Source organism: Syngnathus leptorhynchus, chromosome 13, assembly GCF_054491065.1.
Source record: "Syngnathus leptorhynchus isolate UIUO chromosome 13, UIUO_Slep, whole genome shotgun sequence".
In the NCBI taxonomy this organism is placed as follows: Eukaryota; Metazoa; Chordata; class Actinopteri; order Syngnathiformes; family Syngnathidae; genus Syngnathus; species Syngnathus leptorhynchus.
The window spans coordinates 9,512,058-9,527,347 of NC_141207.1; the positions used below are offsets into that span (position 1 = coordinate 9,512,058).

Consider the following 15,290-nt stretch of genomic DNA (forward strand, 5'->3'; position numbering starts at 1 on the left):
TCTATTACCGTACATAGACAACGCAATGTTAATACATACAACGGTAATATCGTTCATCAGTATTACTAATACGTTATTAGTGACTAACTAATTGTTGACGTGTTTGGAATATTTGAGGTTTTTTTTTTAACTATTTTTCTTCCAACTTAATTCCAAAAAAGTACTCAGAGCATGCTGAAAATTTAAATACTGAAATAGCAAGCAACAAATTCACAAAACATACCATCGAGGTTACAAAATCAGATTAAATACAAAAGATACATGTAAACAGCAGCTTTATCAACCGGAATAACAAGATATCATGAACAAACCCACACTGTAAAAACATCAAACTTTGCTTAGATACTTTTTTGTTTCGTTTATTCACATCAAATATTACAATGTCACATTTATCACTATGAAGGCAGCCTGAAGGTCACCAAGAGACCCCCCAAGGAAACTACTAAATCTTATTGTTTCAATTGTTGCAAGATGAAAAAATGTATGAGGAGTAAAGTTGTGTGCGTGCCTTTGTTTATCAAATAAAAGTTTTAAGAGACAACAGTTCACCATATTTCAAATCTGCTGGCTGATGTCATTTCCTCCAAAATGCCAACACCGAGCTTGTTGATGACCCACATTGATCCGCGTAGCCCCAGTAAAGCTCTCAGCAAACCCAATGCGACATTAATCTCTCTTCGATCAAAATTCAACACAATTATGTTTATTACGATTTTGGTGATCCTCATGTTGCGGCCATTATGTGTCATACAAATACCGGTTACGTCACATTCTTTATGCATACAAAAGAACACCACATGCCAATATCCTACATGCGGTGTATGTCATGAAAATACAAAAGAGCAATTTGATTAAAAAATATAGAAGTCTCTGTTAAGCGGCAGTTATCAATATGCATATCTGGCCATTGAGAAGTCTGAAAGCACATTATGTGAATGAAACCAGAATGTGAGAACTGCCAGTACAACTTTCTCTGAGCACTTTCAGGTCAGGCACACAGAAAACACAAACTGGAAGACCAAAAGGGTCATTAGATGTGCTTATTAATGTTCATTATGATGTAAAGCCATGAAGTGTAAAACACTGCACCTACGTATAGCTACATGTAAACTAAGCGTAATAAATCCAACTCAGTGTTTTTGACGGTATAAAACAGACAGTACTTAGTTGTGGCTATGCTGTAATTGCAAAGGTGCCAGTTTTGCAAATGTTTGTGGATCTTATAACACTGATCAGCTCTTTTTGTCAAAGAAACACTGGCTGCTCTTGTCCAGTTAAAAGCCGATATGTTGAGGCTGGCATGGTCTTCAAGTGAATCTATGGAGAAAGAAAGGGGGGGAAAAAAAAAACATGACTCTGCAATACAAAGAATGCAACTGTGAGCGTTTGAAGTTTGATGTGCAAAAATGTTTGCTTTTGGCCTGAAATCATTTTGTCACCGAAACAACACATCAGAAAGCAAATGTCAGTGCATCTTTATTACCTCTCCTATTGCGTTAGTCAGGATCTGAATGATTTTGTCATGTGGTGTGGCAACAACGCTCTGTCCGTTAATTTCAATGATGCGGTGTCCAACTCGGATGCCTCCTCTTTCCGCTATACCACCTCGCATAAGACTACAGATCTGAGGAATAAATAAATAAATTAAAAACAAAGATTGGATAGCAAAAAAAAGTGTCAAAATCGACTACAATTAAAATATTAATTCAAATACACACTCAAGTAAAGCTATTTGTTCATATTTGCCAATTGTACTGATTGCGTTCATTTAGGCCTCTCCAACAATAACAGCAGATTTTTTTTTTCTTTCAATATCTAGTTCAGATTTTTGTCAATGAGCATTTTGATCTCAACCGAGCAGACCGAATAATAAAACATAAACTCGACTTACGATTCCATCCTCCACACTGAAACCCAGCTGAAACTTAGGATCGGGTCTCCTGATAATCGCCATGGTGACAGGAGGGCAGTGAACGATGCTGATCTTAACATACTTCTGGCTTTTCAAGTCCTGAAATTATTAGTTGCATTTTTTCAATCCCTTTTTCATTGATGGCAGTTTATTATTTCTTCCTTACCTGAATAATATTTTGGCATGTGGTGATGGGCAGGCCCACCATGCTGGTACCATTGACAGACATGATCCGATCACCAATACTGAGTTCGCCACAGCGCTCGGCGGGACCTCCGTGAAGAAGATTGGCCACCATCACCGTGGGCACAATGGAGCCCCAGCCTGATTCCACCACTGCCAACCCTAATATTTCCCCTGGTGCCTTGGTGATAACAACCTGAGCCACAAATTGGGAGAATTTTTGAATTAAATCCCTTTTTTGATAGCGTCAATCAAAACTAAGCCTTAGGTTACAGGGAAACACGGATATATTTTATGAGTTTGGAGCCGTCGTGTAACTCAATCCCGCCTGACGGAGGAGTCGGGTAGCCGGCTAGCTGTTGTGGATCAGGCTACTAGCGGCACCACTGACCCGAAAACAATCAAGAAAGTAATTTAAGCCCCCATCGTCGTCGGAAAATCCTCCCATGGAAATTTGGAGATTTCGAGTAGTGCTGCACACATTGGACTCCAGTTACAGCAACCCAGCCAGGGTTGATGACGAACATTTTTTAAATTTGAACAAACTCGACTCGCATAATTTAGGGCTATATAAATCAACTTAACTTGACATTGTGTACATACCTCTCTGATGTTCTGGGAATCAGAAAAGTGCGCCAGGTCTCCATTGTAGAGTTCTTGATTTTCCAAGTAGTCACTGTACTCGCCAGGCTTCAGATCGCTGGCCTTGATGCCACTGGTATGAAGGAACTGCTGGTAGGCCACTCCAAATGCCTGGCCGATAGCCTGAGCTATGACCTGGGCCTGGATGGAGATGCAAAGGCTTCATTCCAGGTTGGGTCATTTTTGCAGGATAAACAAACTTTGGAAGAAGTAACTTTAGCGACAACCAATTTTCAAACTCACATCCACAGAGGAGAACACGTGGCAGATCATTAAGCACTTCTGAGGTTTGGAGGACGACGAGGATGAAGACGGGGAACTTTCCTGCCCTTTTCGCTTCCTGCGTGCCATTAGGACCACAATATCGCCAATATCTGCGATGTAGGAAATCATCTGCAAAGAGTGATCCATCATGGCCTCCTAGGTGGACACAGGACACATGTAAGGTACTTTTTTCTGCGCTATTGGCATGTTTGGATTTTTTTAAATACCACCTGCGTATCAGCAGAAAGAACTTTGATCCTCTGAGTGGAGATGAATAGATCCACCTCTGTCATTGGTTGGGTTTCATCTTCTGGAGCCTGAAATAAATGAGAAGAAATTAGTAAGAAGATAGCTAATGTGTTGAAATGTTACATTTATTGTCCATGGTGAGCAGACGAAGGACTTTACCTTAATACGATCCACCGCCTCCTGAGCCTGTGCCATCCGGGCATTGGTAGATGGGTTCTTCTCAGACTTGAGCTGAGTAGAACCCAGGTACTTGGCACCAAATATGACTCCATCCAAGAGGTCTTCAGGATCACATGGACCAGGCACTGGAAGGTAAGTCACTTTAGATAATTTTTGATACAATTGATAGAGAGGTCCAATATTGGTTCATCGTTTCAACTGCAACATGTTCTAATATGCGTTTGATATAAACGTGCCACTGTAGATAAAGTCCATTTACTAAGAGCCCAGGAGGACACATTATACAGCTTCTAGAATGACCTGTTCATTAATTTAGCACTTGAAGGAAAAGACATCAAATATGCATTGAACAGCTTCTCCATGACCAAATTAATAGAGATAGACTTACCGTCTTTGTATGAAGGACGCTCATCAGCATTCTGTGAAGAACAAAACAATCCGATTGCAATCAATACTTGAGGTTGCTAATATTTAGCTTATGGGTTCAATCAATTCTGATAAATATGTTACGCAAACAAAGTTAGTAACAACACTACAAAAGAGGCATTAGGTTGTGATTCAAACTTACATAATTTTATAATAACATTTTTGAGGTTTCGCCAATCATCCCATTATTTGATCATGATATATAATATTGAATGGAAAATGTGTTCTTTGCATAAATAAAGCTAACAAACACACCATTCGATTTTCTGTTATTACTATGAATTCAAAATCAACTTAACAGTTGACCGACCTGTTCCCTCTCTGCAGAACCTTCCTCCCCTCGAGCCTCTTCCCTCAATTTCACCCACACCGGCTCAGGAAAGTCTCCGTCAGGCAGTGAATTGACAGGTTCTTCTTCCCGCTGCAGCCCCCAGAAACTCTGGGCATCTTCCTGGCTGTAGGAGACGGACACAACGGCATCCATTTCCCGTGTTTGGGGGTGGCAGCTGCCATGGGGCGTCGTGCCGACGTCTGTGCACTGCAGCAGTCCCAACACATCTCTCTGGTGGCTTTCAGAAAATAACAAACCAGTAGTTTCAGTGCTGTCCTCTAGTGATGTAGATAGTGAAGAAGATTCCTCAAGATCGCAAGGCCCCAAATGTGGACGTTCGTTGAGGCAAGGTGGTGTCCTGGGGGGAGCTTCGTCACCCATCCTCTGAAGTTGACAGAGCAACGTTTGGATACGGGTGTGGTCTTCATCGCCTTGTATTTGGTTCGCTTCCCCATCCTCCACATTTGCATCATCTTCCACTCCCCCTTCATTCTCCTTTTTCAACTCTGTGTTGTTTGTCTCAAGCTCCTGCTGGTTCACATCGAGCGAAGCCGCCGTGCCGTTCGAATGGAGGTCATCCGAACTAGCCTTTTCTAGATCGCCAGAAGGCGAGAGGAAGCCGGCGTCGTCCAGTTCTTCTGTGGAGCCAGCTTCGGCGGAGGAGTCAGACTTCCAGTCTAACGGAGGAGGCTCTATCATATCGAGTGATTCCAATTCCCCAACCTGGGAATCGAGCTCATCAACGCCAGAGCCGCTTCCATTAGTGGTCAAGCTCTGGTTTTCTGAGGGTGCAGAAGATGACACATCAAGAGAGCTGTGGTCGGGTTCCATTTTTTAAACTGAGCCTGTTGGAAGCCAAAACATGGCACATTGTTATTCATAAAGTTGAACATAAGATAAATGCCTAATGACACTGGAATGCACACCTCAACTAGATGGGCCCTTTGGCCATTAAGATAAGCAGGACAAAGTACAATGCAACATGCAAATTATAGAAGAATGAACCAAACTCCTTTCGTATAAAACGATGACTGGCGTTAAAGTTGGCGAATTAAAAATAGAAGAAAAAATGAACTTGAACTGAACCGCGAGCTCACTAACTTAAGCATTGACGAAGCCGAGAGCTAGCGGGTAACTCTAAAAAGTTGGGCCACGACAATCAACTCAAGGAAACAAATATTTGAACGAAATGCACTCGTGGTAATGTGAGAAGATCTCATCTGATGGATATTTGGACTCTCTGACTTTCTTTGTGCTCACACGGAGAGAACACGACCTATATGAACAAGTATTGCAATCTTACCCAGAGTTGGATTTTATTCGTCATTCCAACAACAACAAAACCATGAAATCCTTCAAAGAATTCGAAGGACTATAAACGCAAACGTTTCTTCTTCATGTTTCCATTTCCGAAGCTTCACTTGGGCTTCATTATTTACTTGCTGACGTTGTTTTGATCAAATTAAGTTGCATTCAGGTTTAATAGTTGTTTGAAGTACACAGAAATCCACCAGGAATATTCGCAAGCTAAATGTGTGTTGTATATTTTTGACGAATTAAAATTCATATTTATTGGACAGGGAATTTTATCTGATATAAAATCACACAAAACAGGCAGTAATAATGTCAACATTTTCCATAATATCCAAGAAGGGGCGGCATAAACTTTATACAACGGTAGTTTTTGAATGCATCACGAGCTCAACAGCTGACGTCACATGCGTAGCACCAGTCCTGCTCAATCGAAAAAACACACATCGATCGAAATAAATTTTGGGCCATCCATCCCAATGAATATGAATACAGTGATCCCTCCTACTTCGCGGGGGTTACGTTCCAGACCCAACCGCGAAATGGGAATTTCCGCGAAATAGAAACTAGATTTTTTTGAGCTATTCTTGGAAGATATTCTATTTTTATCGCTGACATCAACCAGCTCGCTGCTAGGGGACTTTCATATCAATGGACTGTGCGCTCCGCATTCATGCCTTAGCGACGAGACTAACAGTGTATTGCTATGTCCAGATGAAGGCCACCGCCGGTGGAGAGTGTTATATCTTTACTATTTTCCAGGTTCTGATGTAGCAAGCATGGTTCGGACAACGACGTGATGGGTACTGCTTTATTCCTTTCATCACAGTCAGTTCACTGGCCGTACATCGCGACACTGAACGTCCCCGAAGCTCCCCCTCCCACATCCGGGGTTTTCCCACTACGGAACATGAGTTAGTCCAAAATATACAACAGCGAGAACGCCCTGAAGTCACATGTGACGATAAAGTATACTGTACTGACTCTTTAATTTATTCATTTCACTTTTAAACGTAAGCTATCATTATTAAAGGAAAATGAAGAAACTCAAGTGGCCGCGAAACCTCGTGAAATGATGAAATTTCTGCGATAAAATAATTCATTTCCGCATTTTTGAAAACCCGCGATATAGCGAAGCCGCGATAGTTGAAGCCGCGAAGTAGGAGGGATTACTGTATATTGATTTGTTGTAGTGTAGTTCACCTTTAGTGAAATTCAAATATTCATTAATAAGCGCAGAAGTAAATATAAAACAAAGGTTTGCAACTTAACCTAAAGTTAACTATCTGATAAATAAACCAATTGACACATAGACCTTCTGGCGCCTTGCAAAGAGAGAAGACCATGATTTGCATGTCCCCAGACTCCAAACTCCGTTGGCTGCTTGAAGGTGCTAATTGTCTCAGGGAAGATCAGAGTCCATAGAAACATTTACGATCATTTAATTTGCATGACATAAAGGAAAACGCACGCGGATCCCACCCCTTGTCTCCCCGCCCTATATAAGATAAGACTCCACGTTGTCTGTAGAATGCTGTAGATGTTGTGGTGGTTGTTGGTCTCGGGCTGGCGGTAAGTAAAAGTGTGCATATATTTTATTTTGTCAGGTTGAGTTTTTCTCTTTGTTGTTTTTTTTGTGCAATATCCCCTATGGGAAAAAGTGCAGGAAGCCTACAGGAAATGCATTTATGTATTTTATTGGAGCTCAGCCAGGCTTCATATTATGGCCTCTTGTTGTTGTTGTTTACTATTAAAAAAAATAGATTATCTGTGCTTATTTTCATACTATAAAATGCAAACTGTAATTCTCTCTCTCTCTCTCTCTCTCTCTCTCTCTCTCTCTCTCTCTCTCTCTCTCTCTCTCTCTCTCTCTCTCTCTCTCTCTCTCTCTCTCTCTCTCTCTCTCTCTCTCTCTCTCTCAACGCTGTTCTAATGATCGGTTTTTTGTTCTGTCCACAAAAAGACATAGACCTCCACCGTCATGCAATCAAATGCAGAGAACCCTCATCACCGCGACCACATGCATGCATACACGCCACTCTGGTTCAACCAAGGAGGTTATGCATACATGCCACTCTGGTTCAATCAAGGAGGTGATGCATACACACAACTCTGCTTCAATCAAGGAGGTGATTGGAATCAAAGACCGGAGAACAATGCTGAATATCAGTCTTGGCACCGTCACTACCAACAAAGTCAGGAGAAGGAAGGCAACACCGTTAACCAGCAAAATCACGCACAATATCAGTATTGGCACCATCACTACCAACAAAGTCGGAAGAAGGAAGGCAACACCGTTAACCAGCAAAATCCCGCACAATATCAGTCTTGGCACCATCACTACCAACAAAGTCAGGAGAAGGAAGGCAACACCGTTAACCAGCAAAATCCCGCACAATATCAGTCTTGGCACCATCACTACCAACAAAGTCGGGAGAAGGAGTTGAGCACCTTTTACCAGAACAGAAGCAGATGGATGTCACCATATCAGCAGACGATACAAGGTGACGACATTTTGTAATGTAGATGAGAAGGTGGCCTATGACATGCAAATGATTTGACTTCTTTTTGTTCTTTGTATTCCGTAGATCAGCCGTTTGCGAGGATGAACGAGGCTCCTTTTGTGCAAAAGGCGTGGAACTTCGGGCAGCAGAACTTGCCAGAGCCCTCACACATTCAAGTACAGCCAGTGCAGTTTCAAAGACTGGATCAGGCTGATGTCCCACAATGCTCTTCCACCTCTAGGAATTGTGAACAGGAACTTAAGCTTCCTCACAGTGAAAGAGAAAAAAATATTAAGGTGGAGCCTGTAAGCAGCAGCTCGACCACAATATCTGGTGGAAACCAAAGCCCCATCGTGGTGTCTGACTCTTCAGAGGATGAAGACAGTGATGACCCCCAAAAACCTTTGAAGAGCAAAAGACACGGTAAAGGTAACACTTCTAAAGGACGAATGTGTCGCATTTGCCGTCAAAGGTTGCCCCGGGGTCAATTTATAAAACATTATGCAACACACGTGACAACACAAATTACACTAAATGGGGAGAAAATATATTCCTGCACAATATGTGGTAAAAGTTACTCAACTCGGTATATAACCGTAATGCATGCGAGAATACATTGTCCGGAAAAAGATTTTTCTTGTTCAGAGTGTGGTGCAAGTTTCACTTATAAGCATGGACTTACAAATCACATGAAGGTGCACACTAGAGAAAAACCTTTTTCCTGCTCAGTTTGTGGAAAAAGAACTTCAAGCAAGGGCAACCTTGAACACCACATGATGACACACACTGGAGAGAAGCCATTTTCTTGTTCAGTCTGCAGTCGTGGATTTTCTATGAAATATGCTTTGATTGCGCACACACGGACACACACAGGAGAAAGACCCTTTACTTGCTCAGTTTGCTTTGCAAGTTTCACGATGGAGTACAATTTAGTAAGGCACATGAGAACACACACGGGGGAAAGACCTTTTGCTTGCTCAAAATGTGATTTAAAATTTGTTCAAAAAACACATTTGATGGCACATATGAACACACACGCTGCTGTGAAACCTTACAGCTGTGCTGTGTGTTACCAAAGTTTCTTTCGTAAAAGTGAAGCTGACAAGCACAAATGTGCGGGCGAGAGAAGCAGTTCTACATAAAGTTTTGAAGTAGGGCTGCAACTTATGATTTGAATCATCTGTTGATTATCCATACATACATTAATGCATCCAACTGAGGTCAACAGAGGGACTGTGGAAAATAGGTTTGAGTATTATTACCACTGCCTGCCGTTACCATGAACTGCTTAATGTTTTTGTATTATCTTGAAGTGTTGGATGTTTTTGTACTAAAAGTGTCAATACGTCTTATACTGCAGAACATGATTAGCGTGCTCTTGAAATTGTCAAAATTATCCAACAGAATGAATATTAAAATTGATTTTTAGTCACATATATTGGGTCTCACAATATTGTTCTGTGCTATTTTTTTTAGTTAAAAATATTTTTTCTTTCCAAATTATTCTTTTGCGTGAAACCCTCAATTGTCTTTGAAGACTTTATCAACTTTGTCATGATCTAACACGGATTTCTTAAATTGGTGCATTGAAACAGTCATAATTTAGAGTAAATCGCAGTAAGTAAAATTTTAGTTGAAATAAAATGGGTTTCTCACACTTACCACTCCATTAGCGAAGCGATGAGGATGACATGTTGACAATTCAATGTGATACCTGATCGCACCTTGATGTCGTCACTGTCTACCTGGCCGCAATCTTTGGCCCGTCTGGATGACAACAGTGCCATATAGTGGTCGTAACACGCATCGTGGCTCCTATATCTATAAACATTTGGGAAATAACGGCCTAAATAAAGGATTTAGGCTTTGCTACGCGTATGCTCTCTCTCTCTAAACATGCAACTGTGGCCCCTTGTGGCTGAAGTCAAAGAGCGGCCATCTTACATTGCCACCGTTACCGACCAAATGTTACGTTTACAACGTATACAGCTAATTTCTCCCGATATAATTTCTGAAAATAGGATGCAGACAAATGTTGAAGTAGCCGTCAGAGGTATACCCCCCAAAAAAGAGAGAAAGAATAAAATCAAGTTCTTATTGATGAACTGTGCATGCAGAGCGCTTTTTCCAGCTTTCGGTGGAATTTACGCCGTAGAGACCGAAAATAATGTGATAAAGCCGCGGAGAAATTATTTGATACAAGTTATAGCTGTAAGATGATCCGACTCGTGTGGTTATCAAACTCCGTTTATTTGGGAGACAAATGGCATGCACGCCGCTTCAAAAGACCAACCAGTGCGCGTGCGCAATAGCCCAATCCACTGCCGTAGAACGCACCTATAACGAAGGCGTTACGACACTTCTGCAAAACCCAATTACATACAAACTTGGAAATTGGCAACGTAACACGGTCGCTGGTGGCTTCACTCAAGTGGCATTGACGCTCCATCATAAAAGTTCGAAGGACGCGCGCGCGCAGCTTCCTCCACATTTCCCTCCTGAGGCCAGCAAGCCAGCAGCGGTCGACAGCGTCGCGTTTGAATCTGCAGGCGGTAAGCAAAAGAATGAAAGAAAAAAATATATATAAAGACAAAATTCCAATACATATTTCATGGTCATTGCCCGAGGTGATCATTTACAAAGTAAGTGGGAACAAAAAAATAAAATCGTTTTTCTTTTGATCCTCCAGCAAGACTTTAACGAACGGGGCAAATTGCTTCTTGTTTTGCTAATAAGTTGCAACATTTTTAAGACTTCAGAAAGTGCCAAACAAAGCGTCACTTGAGCTTGGAAATCAAATGTGTCAAACCCAAGGCGCGGGGGTGAGATACGGCCCGGGGCATCATATTATGTGGCCCGCAAAGAGAAATCTTGTATCGACTTTGTCATGACTAGAATTACAAATTGTCTTCACTTTTTAAAAATAGTTTTTAAGGTTTGTAAGGTTGAGATTTTTTGTGCAATATCTCTTATGGGGAAAAAAAGTGTTGGAGGCCTATAGGAACTGTATTTATGAATTGAATTGGAGCTCATATCATTGCCCCTTGTTATTGTTTCACATTGAAAATGAAAAAAATATTAAGGTGACATTTTATAATCAAGACAAGAAGGTGGCCTGTGACCTGCAAATTATTTCTTTTTGTTCTTTGTATTCCGTAGATCAGCTGTTTGCCAGAATGAAAGAGGTTCCTCTTGAACAGAAGCCGTGTACCTTCAGGCAGCAGGACTTGCTAGAGCCCTCACACATTAAAGTAGAGCCCGTGCAGTTTCAAGGACTGGATCAGGCTGATGTCCCACAATGCTCTTCCATCTCTTGGAATTGTGAACAGGAACTTAAGCTTCATCACAGTGAAAGAGAACAAATGATCAAGGTGGAGCCTGTAAGCAGCAGCTCGACTACAATTGCAGATGGAAACCAGAGACACTTGGGTTCTATTCCATATATCGTGGTGTCTGACTCTTCAGAGGATGAAAAAAGGGATGAAGCCCAAAAACCTTTGAGGAGCAAAAGACCCAGTAAAGGTTACAATTTCAACACACAGTTAAAAAATGTGTGTCACATTTGTGGTCAAAGTTGGCCACTCAAGAGTCTTTTGAGAAAACATTATCCGACACACGTGACAACACAAATTACACCAAAAGGGGAACAAATATCGACCTGCTTAATATGTGGTAAAACTTACTCAACTCGGCGTGCAGTCTTAATCCATGCGAGAATGCACCGTCCGCAAAAAGAATTTTCTTGTTCAGAGTGTGGTGCAAGTTTCACTCATAAGCATGGACTTACAAATCACATGAAGGTGCACACTGGAGAAAAACCTTTTTCCTGCTCAGTTTGTGGAAAGAGAACTTCAAGCAAGAGCAACCTTGAAAGACACATGAGGACACACACTAGAGAGAAGCCATTTTCTTGCTCAGTCTGCAGTCGTAGATTTTCTATGAAATATGCTTTGGATACACATACACGGACACACACTGGAGAAAAACCCTTTACTTGCTCAGTTTGTTTTGCAAGTTTCACACAGAAGAGCACGTTAGTAGGTCACATGAAGACACACACTGGAGAAAGACCTTTTGCTTGCTCAGAATGTTATTTAAAATTTGTTCAAAAAACACATTTGATGGCACATATGAACACGCACACTGGTGTGAAACCTTACAGCTGTGCTGTGTGTTACCAAAGATTCTCGCGTAAAAGTGAAGCTGACAAGCACAAATGTGCGGGCGAGAGAAGCAGTTCTCGCTCCAAGTTGGGCTGCAACTCATGATTTGAATCATCTCTTGATCATCCATCCATGGATTCAACAGATGGACTGTGGACAACTCTTGGAACTGTATAGTGGAGCACTGGGTCACCTCTGGCAGAGGCCCTCATAAATTACAAGCAGAAGAATCCAGAGAATTCCTTCAACCCCCCCAGCCACAACCATAGCTTGGTAACCCTTCTTCTCATAGATTATCGTTGACCTTGCCTGTCTTTCTTTATGAGACGAGTATTATAGCAAAAATGTTTACATAATATGATTTACTCAATATTACTGTGTGTTGTGTTCGATAGTTTGGCGAGAAAAGAAACGTAGCAATAGAAAGTCTGGTTGTATTTTTCCACAGGATAACTGCACTCGGAGGAGGAGCTAGACATGTCAGGGGTCACGACCCCTGTCCGTTAGAACAACAATTCATTTATTGCAATGTTAGCTGAACAGCATTTGTATTGCCTTTAGTATCTGTAACTAGGGCATCCTAAACCGAATGAAAAGAGGAGACAAAACAGAGAGTGATGGAGAATGGGACTGAAATGCTCTCTGTTAGTTCTCCTCAAGCAATTACTACTGGTTGTCTTCTCCTCTTTGTTTCAGTGTGTAAACAAATGGCACATGTGTGAGCAACTATTAACTTGTCACTTCTTCAGATGTGACACATTTTCTGGAGGTGGACCTTGTGAGACCACAATATTTTGATCATAATTCCTGAATTAAAGCGATATTTTTTTTTTCTCGAGAGGAAGAAGCATTGCAAATCAGAGAATTAAATATCTGAATTTAAATTTTTTTGGGGTGCTTTTTCCAGCTCTCGTTTTGCTGTCTTCATTTAGCCTCCATTCTCTAAACTGAAGATTCCAAATGATTTGCTGCAGTGCTGACCGAAGCGTCCATCACGTTTAATCGCAGTCTCCTGCGTTCATCTTGATCAAAGCCACAAGAGAAGAGATAGTACCCATCAGTCCCACGAGCCAAGGAGGGAATCGTCCTGCCCACAGGAAACCGTGAGGCATCCAGTGGATGGCGTTACTCAGGTCTGTCATAGATCCAAGGATGGAAAGCAGCTCCACCTGCATCTGCCGATGGATCTCAACGTAGCTGTGGAAGGTGGATTTTTTTTATTTTTTTGAGATGAAACAAATGAGCAAGGAAAATTATGAAAAGAAAGCTGTAGATAAACCACCTGCTTCCACCTTTGGCGCATCTCCTAAGCTCCTTCTTGAGCAGCATCCGAACTCTGAGTGACCTGAGGAACACACAATTTGGATGTAACAAATCATATTGAAAAAAAAGAATAAAAAATTTATATTGAGTTCATAAAAAAAACTGTGATATTCAGCTTTTGATTAAAAAAAAAACTTCAGTCTACAGTAAAAACATGATTGGTCTCGATAGAAGAATTTGTTTACTAGTGATGACCAAAAATTTGTATGTGTGGCGTCACGATAAAAGTCTTGTAGGACGGAGGACCTGAGAATGACTTCACCTAAGTATGGCCAACAGCAGCGAGATTCCCCACAGCGCCGTGCTGATGTGCCACCATCTTTCCGACTTCACCTCGACGAGGTGAGCATCAGCGGCCCAGGCCACGTGTTCGCACGGGTAGTAGAGTTGGTCGGCCACATTTGTGAGCACTGAGATCCAGCGCACCATTCCATCTTTCTCCTTCAGACAACATGCGACATGTGTTGGGACATGTGGAACATCTATCACCATTAGAAGAAGAAAAGGACACCTTGGCTCCAAATCCATAACGGTAGGAATAAGCCAGCATGGACAGATCATCAAACAGCCTCAGCACCGTCCTGCAGTGGCTGAGCTGAGCAGAAAAGAGCAGGAGACTTTTCCCAAGGTTGTGGGACGAAGCATCGACCTCAACCTTGGGTGAAAGGAGGCCACCGACCAGCTGCGAGCCATAGCAGAGTGTCCTGATCTGTGAGCAGAGAAGACATTGTGTCAGAAACTTGCGTGACAGCATGCATGTTCATCTTCTTCATGTTATTTACTTATTAGATTTTCTTAAATACATATTTACACAGTGGATTAGGCCCAGACACACCATTAGTGCATGGAATATTACTAGATGTTGAGGGAATTAATTTTAATGCCATTTCAGTGTTGTAACTTCCACATGTGAGTGAGTCAGAGATTTTTATTGAGGGCTTGATAAACATAAATGAGTATATTAAACCCCTTGAGTGAGTAAAAACACGCTTGAAATGACTTCATTTTAATTTCATGTAGGCTTTCTGTTCAGGAATTATGGACCATATTTTATTGGAAGAGAGCCCTTAGCAGCTATTATAATAAACATATTAAGAATATTCATGTTGCTGTAATTATTATTACCATATGCTCCTGATCAATCATCACACAGTTAAAATAGTAGTCATTGGAGTTTCAGTCCAACTTACATTTTTTTGTTTTTTGACTTGATATGAATCGAAGGGGAGTTTATGTGTGAGGTGGAATTGAACATTTTGGAGATTTTGATCACAAGTGTCAACAGCAGTGTCGTAATACTCACGAGTTTGTCTCTTCCTCTGTAGGATTCCAGAAGCCGAACAAGGCAGTCGACAGACTGCTGCATGTCTGACAAGTAAACACTACTGTCAAAAAATAAACAAAGTGTAAAATGCTTTTATGTGAAACATCCTTGACTTTTCTATTAAACCCGTTTTTCTTTGCATTTGCTGGACTTCGACCGCAACACCTTCCAGACTCAACTCATCGATTACCGAGCTACTTTCATGTTTAAGCTAACGCGGAAGGCAGTACTGCCCTCTAGCGTCCAAATAGATTATACTTTAGAATGACAGGTTGAGAATATTGAAACTACATTTTACATGCATTATTATTAGATTTTTATACGTTTTAATGTTTTAAAACGGTTATGTTATTATTATGATGATTATTTAGTATGCCTTCTATTTAAGACGTCAATTTAGACCATATTTGGATCATCATCAACAAAAAGTGAGCGGCTGTTTTCAGTACACTTTATTTGACTATTTTCCTAAATTCTA

General features: G+C 41.3%; 4 protein-coding genes across 5 annotated transcripts; 2 read left to right on the forward strand and 2 right to left on the reverse strand.

Moving 5' to 3' along the window:
- Window positions 1-294: 294 nt before the first annotated feature.
- Window positions 295-5,637, reverse strand: LOC147047600 (amyloid-beta A4 precursor protein-binding family A member 3). Of its 2 annotated transcripts, none has more exons than XM_085928939.1 (11): window positions 5,491-5,637; window positions 4,167-4,969; window positions 3,819-3,849; window positions 3,410-3,555; window positions 3,232-3,318; window positions 2,981-3,157; window positions 2,699-2,878; window positions 2,079-2,291; window positions 1,892-2,011; window positions 1,484-1,624; window positions 295-1,317 (listed from the first exon to the last, which is right to left on the reverse strand). In XM_085928939.1, exons 2-11 carry the CDS (start codon window positions 4,884-4,886, stop codon window positions 1,246-1,248), a joined length of 1,887 nt encoding a protein of 628 aa, XP_085785065.1. In that variant the 5' UTR covers window positions 4,887-4,969; window positions 5,491-5,637; the 3' UTR covers window positions 295-1,245. The 2 variants fall into 2 exon arrangements, with proteins under 2 accessions (XP_085785065.1, XP_085785064.1); XM_085928938.1 differs by having other exon boundaries at window positions 4,167-5,032.
- Window positions 5,638-6,829: 1,192 nt separating this feature from the next.
- LOC147047601 (uncharacterized) lies at window positions 6,830-9,415 on the forward strand. Its single transcript, XM_085928947.1, has 3 exons — window positions 6,830-7,070; window positions 7,462-8,002; window positions 8,087-9,415. Exons 2-3 carry the CDS (start codon window positions 7,480-7,482, stop codon window positions 9,142-9,144), a joined length of 1,581 nt encoding a protein of 526 aa, XP_085785073.1. The 5' UTR covers window positions 6,830-7,070; window positions 7,462-7,479; the 3' UTR covers window positions 9,145-9,415.
- A 1,010-nt stretch (window positions 9,416-10,425) lies between these two features.
- On the forward strand, window positions 10,426-13,571 carry LOC147047602 (uncharacterized). Its single transcript, XM_085928965.1, has 2 exons — window positions 10,426-10,554; window positions 11,162-13,571. Exon 2 carries the CDS (start codon window positions 11,179-11,181, stop codon window positions 12,268-12,270), a length of 1,092 nt encoding a protein of 363 aa, XP_085785091.1. The 5' UTR covers window positions 10,426-10,554; window positions 11,162-11,178; the 3' UTR covers window positions 12,271-13,571.
- Window positions 11,895-15,018, reverse strand: pex11g (peroxisomal biogenesis factor 11 gamma). Its single transcript, XM_085928988.1, has 5 exons — window positions 14,792-15,018; window positions 14,000-14,197; window positions 13,751-13,929; window positions 13,448-13,510; window positions 11,895-13,362 (listed from the first exon to the last, which is right to left on the reverse strand). The coding sequence occupies exons 1-5, from the start codon at window positions 14,852-14,854 to the stop codon at window positions 13,164-13,166; spliced, it is 702 nt and encodes a 233-aa protein (XP_085785114.1). The 5' UTR covers window positions 14,855-15,018; the 3' UTR covers window positions 11,895-13,163.
- Between the last annotated feature and the right edge of the window lie 272 nt (window positions 15,019-15,290).

What these genes read in the sequence shown, in the direction of transcription:
- LOC147047600 (XM_085928938.1), bottom strand. Translation starts at nt 5,018, where the DNA reads ATGGAACCCGACCACAGCTCTCTTGATGTGTCATCTTCTGCACCCTCA. An exon ending in AGGCGGTGGATCGTATTAAG is followed by an intron (nt 3,319 to 3,409) that starts GTAAAGTCCTTC and finishes CATTTATTTCAG; the next exon opens with GCTCCAGAAGATGAAACCCA. An exon ending in ACGTGTTCTCCTCTGTGGAT is followed by an intron (nt 2,879 to 2,980) that starts GTGAGTTTGAAA and finishes ATCTCCATCCAG; the next exon opens with GCCCAGGTCATAGCTCAGGC.
- LOC147047602 (XM_085928965.1), top strand. Translation starts at nt 11,179, where the DNA reads ATGAAAGAGGTTCCTCTTGAACAGAAGCCGTGTACCTTCAGGCAGCAG.
- pex11g (XM_085928988.1), bottom strand. Translation starts at nt 14,854, where the DNA reads ATGCAGCAGTCTGTCGACTGCCTTGTTCGGCTTCTGGAATCCTACAGA. An exon ending in ACAGAGGAAGAGACAAACTC is followed by an intron (nt 14,198 to 14,791) that starts GTGAGTATTACG and finishes CTCTGCTCACAG; the next exon opens with ATCAGGACACTCTGCTATGG. An exon ending in CTGCTGTTGGCCATACTTAG is followed by an intron (nt 13,511 to 13,750) that starts GTGAAGTCATTC and finishes TGTGTTCCTCAG; the next exon opens with GTCACTCAGAGTTCGGATGC.
- LOC147047601 (XM_085928947.1), top strand. Translation starts at nt 7,480, where the DNA reads ATGCAATCAAATGCAGAGAACCCTCATCACCGCGACCACATGCATGCA. An exon ending in ATATCAGCAGACGATACAAG is followed by an intron (nt 8,003 to 8,086) that starts GTGACGACATTT and finishes TGTATTCCGTAG; the next exon opens with ATCAGCCGTTTGCGAGGATG.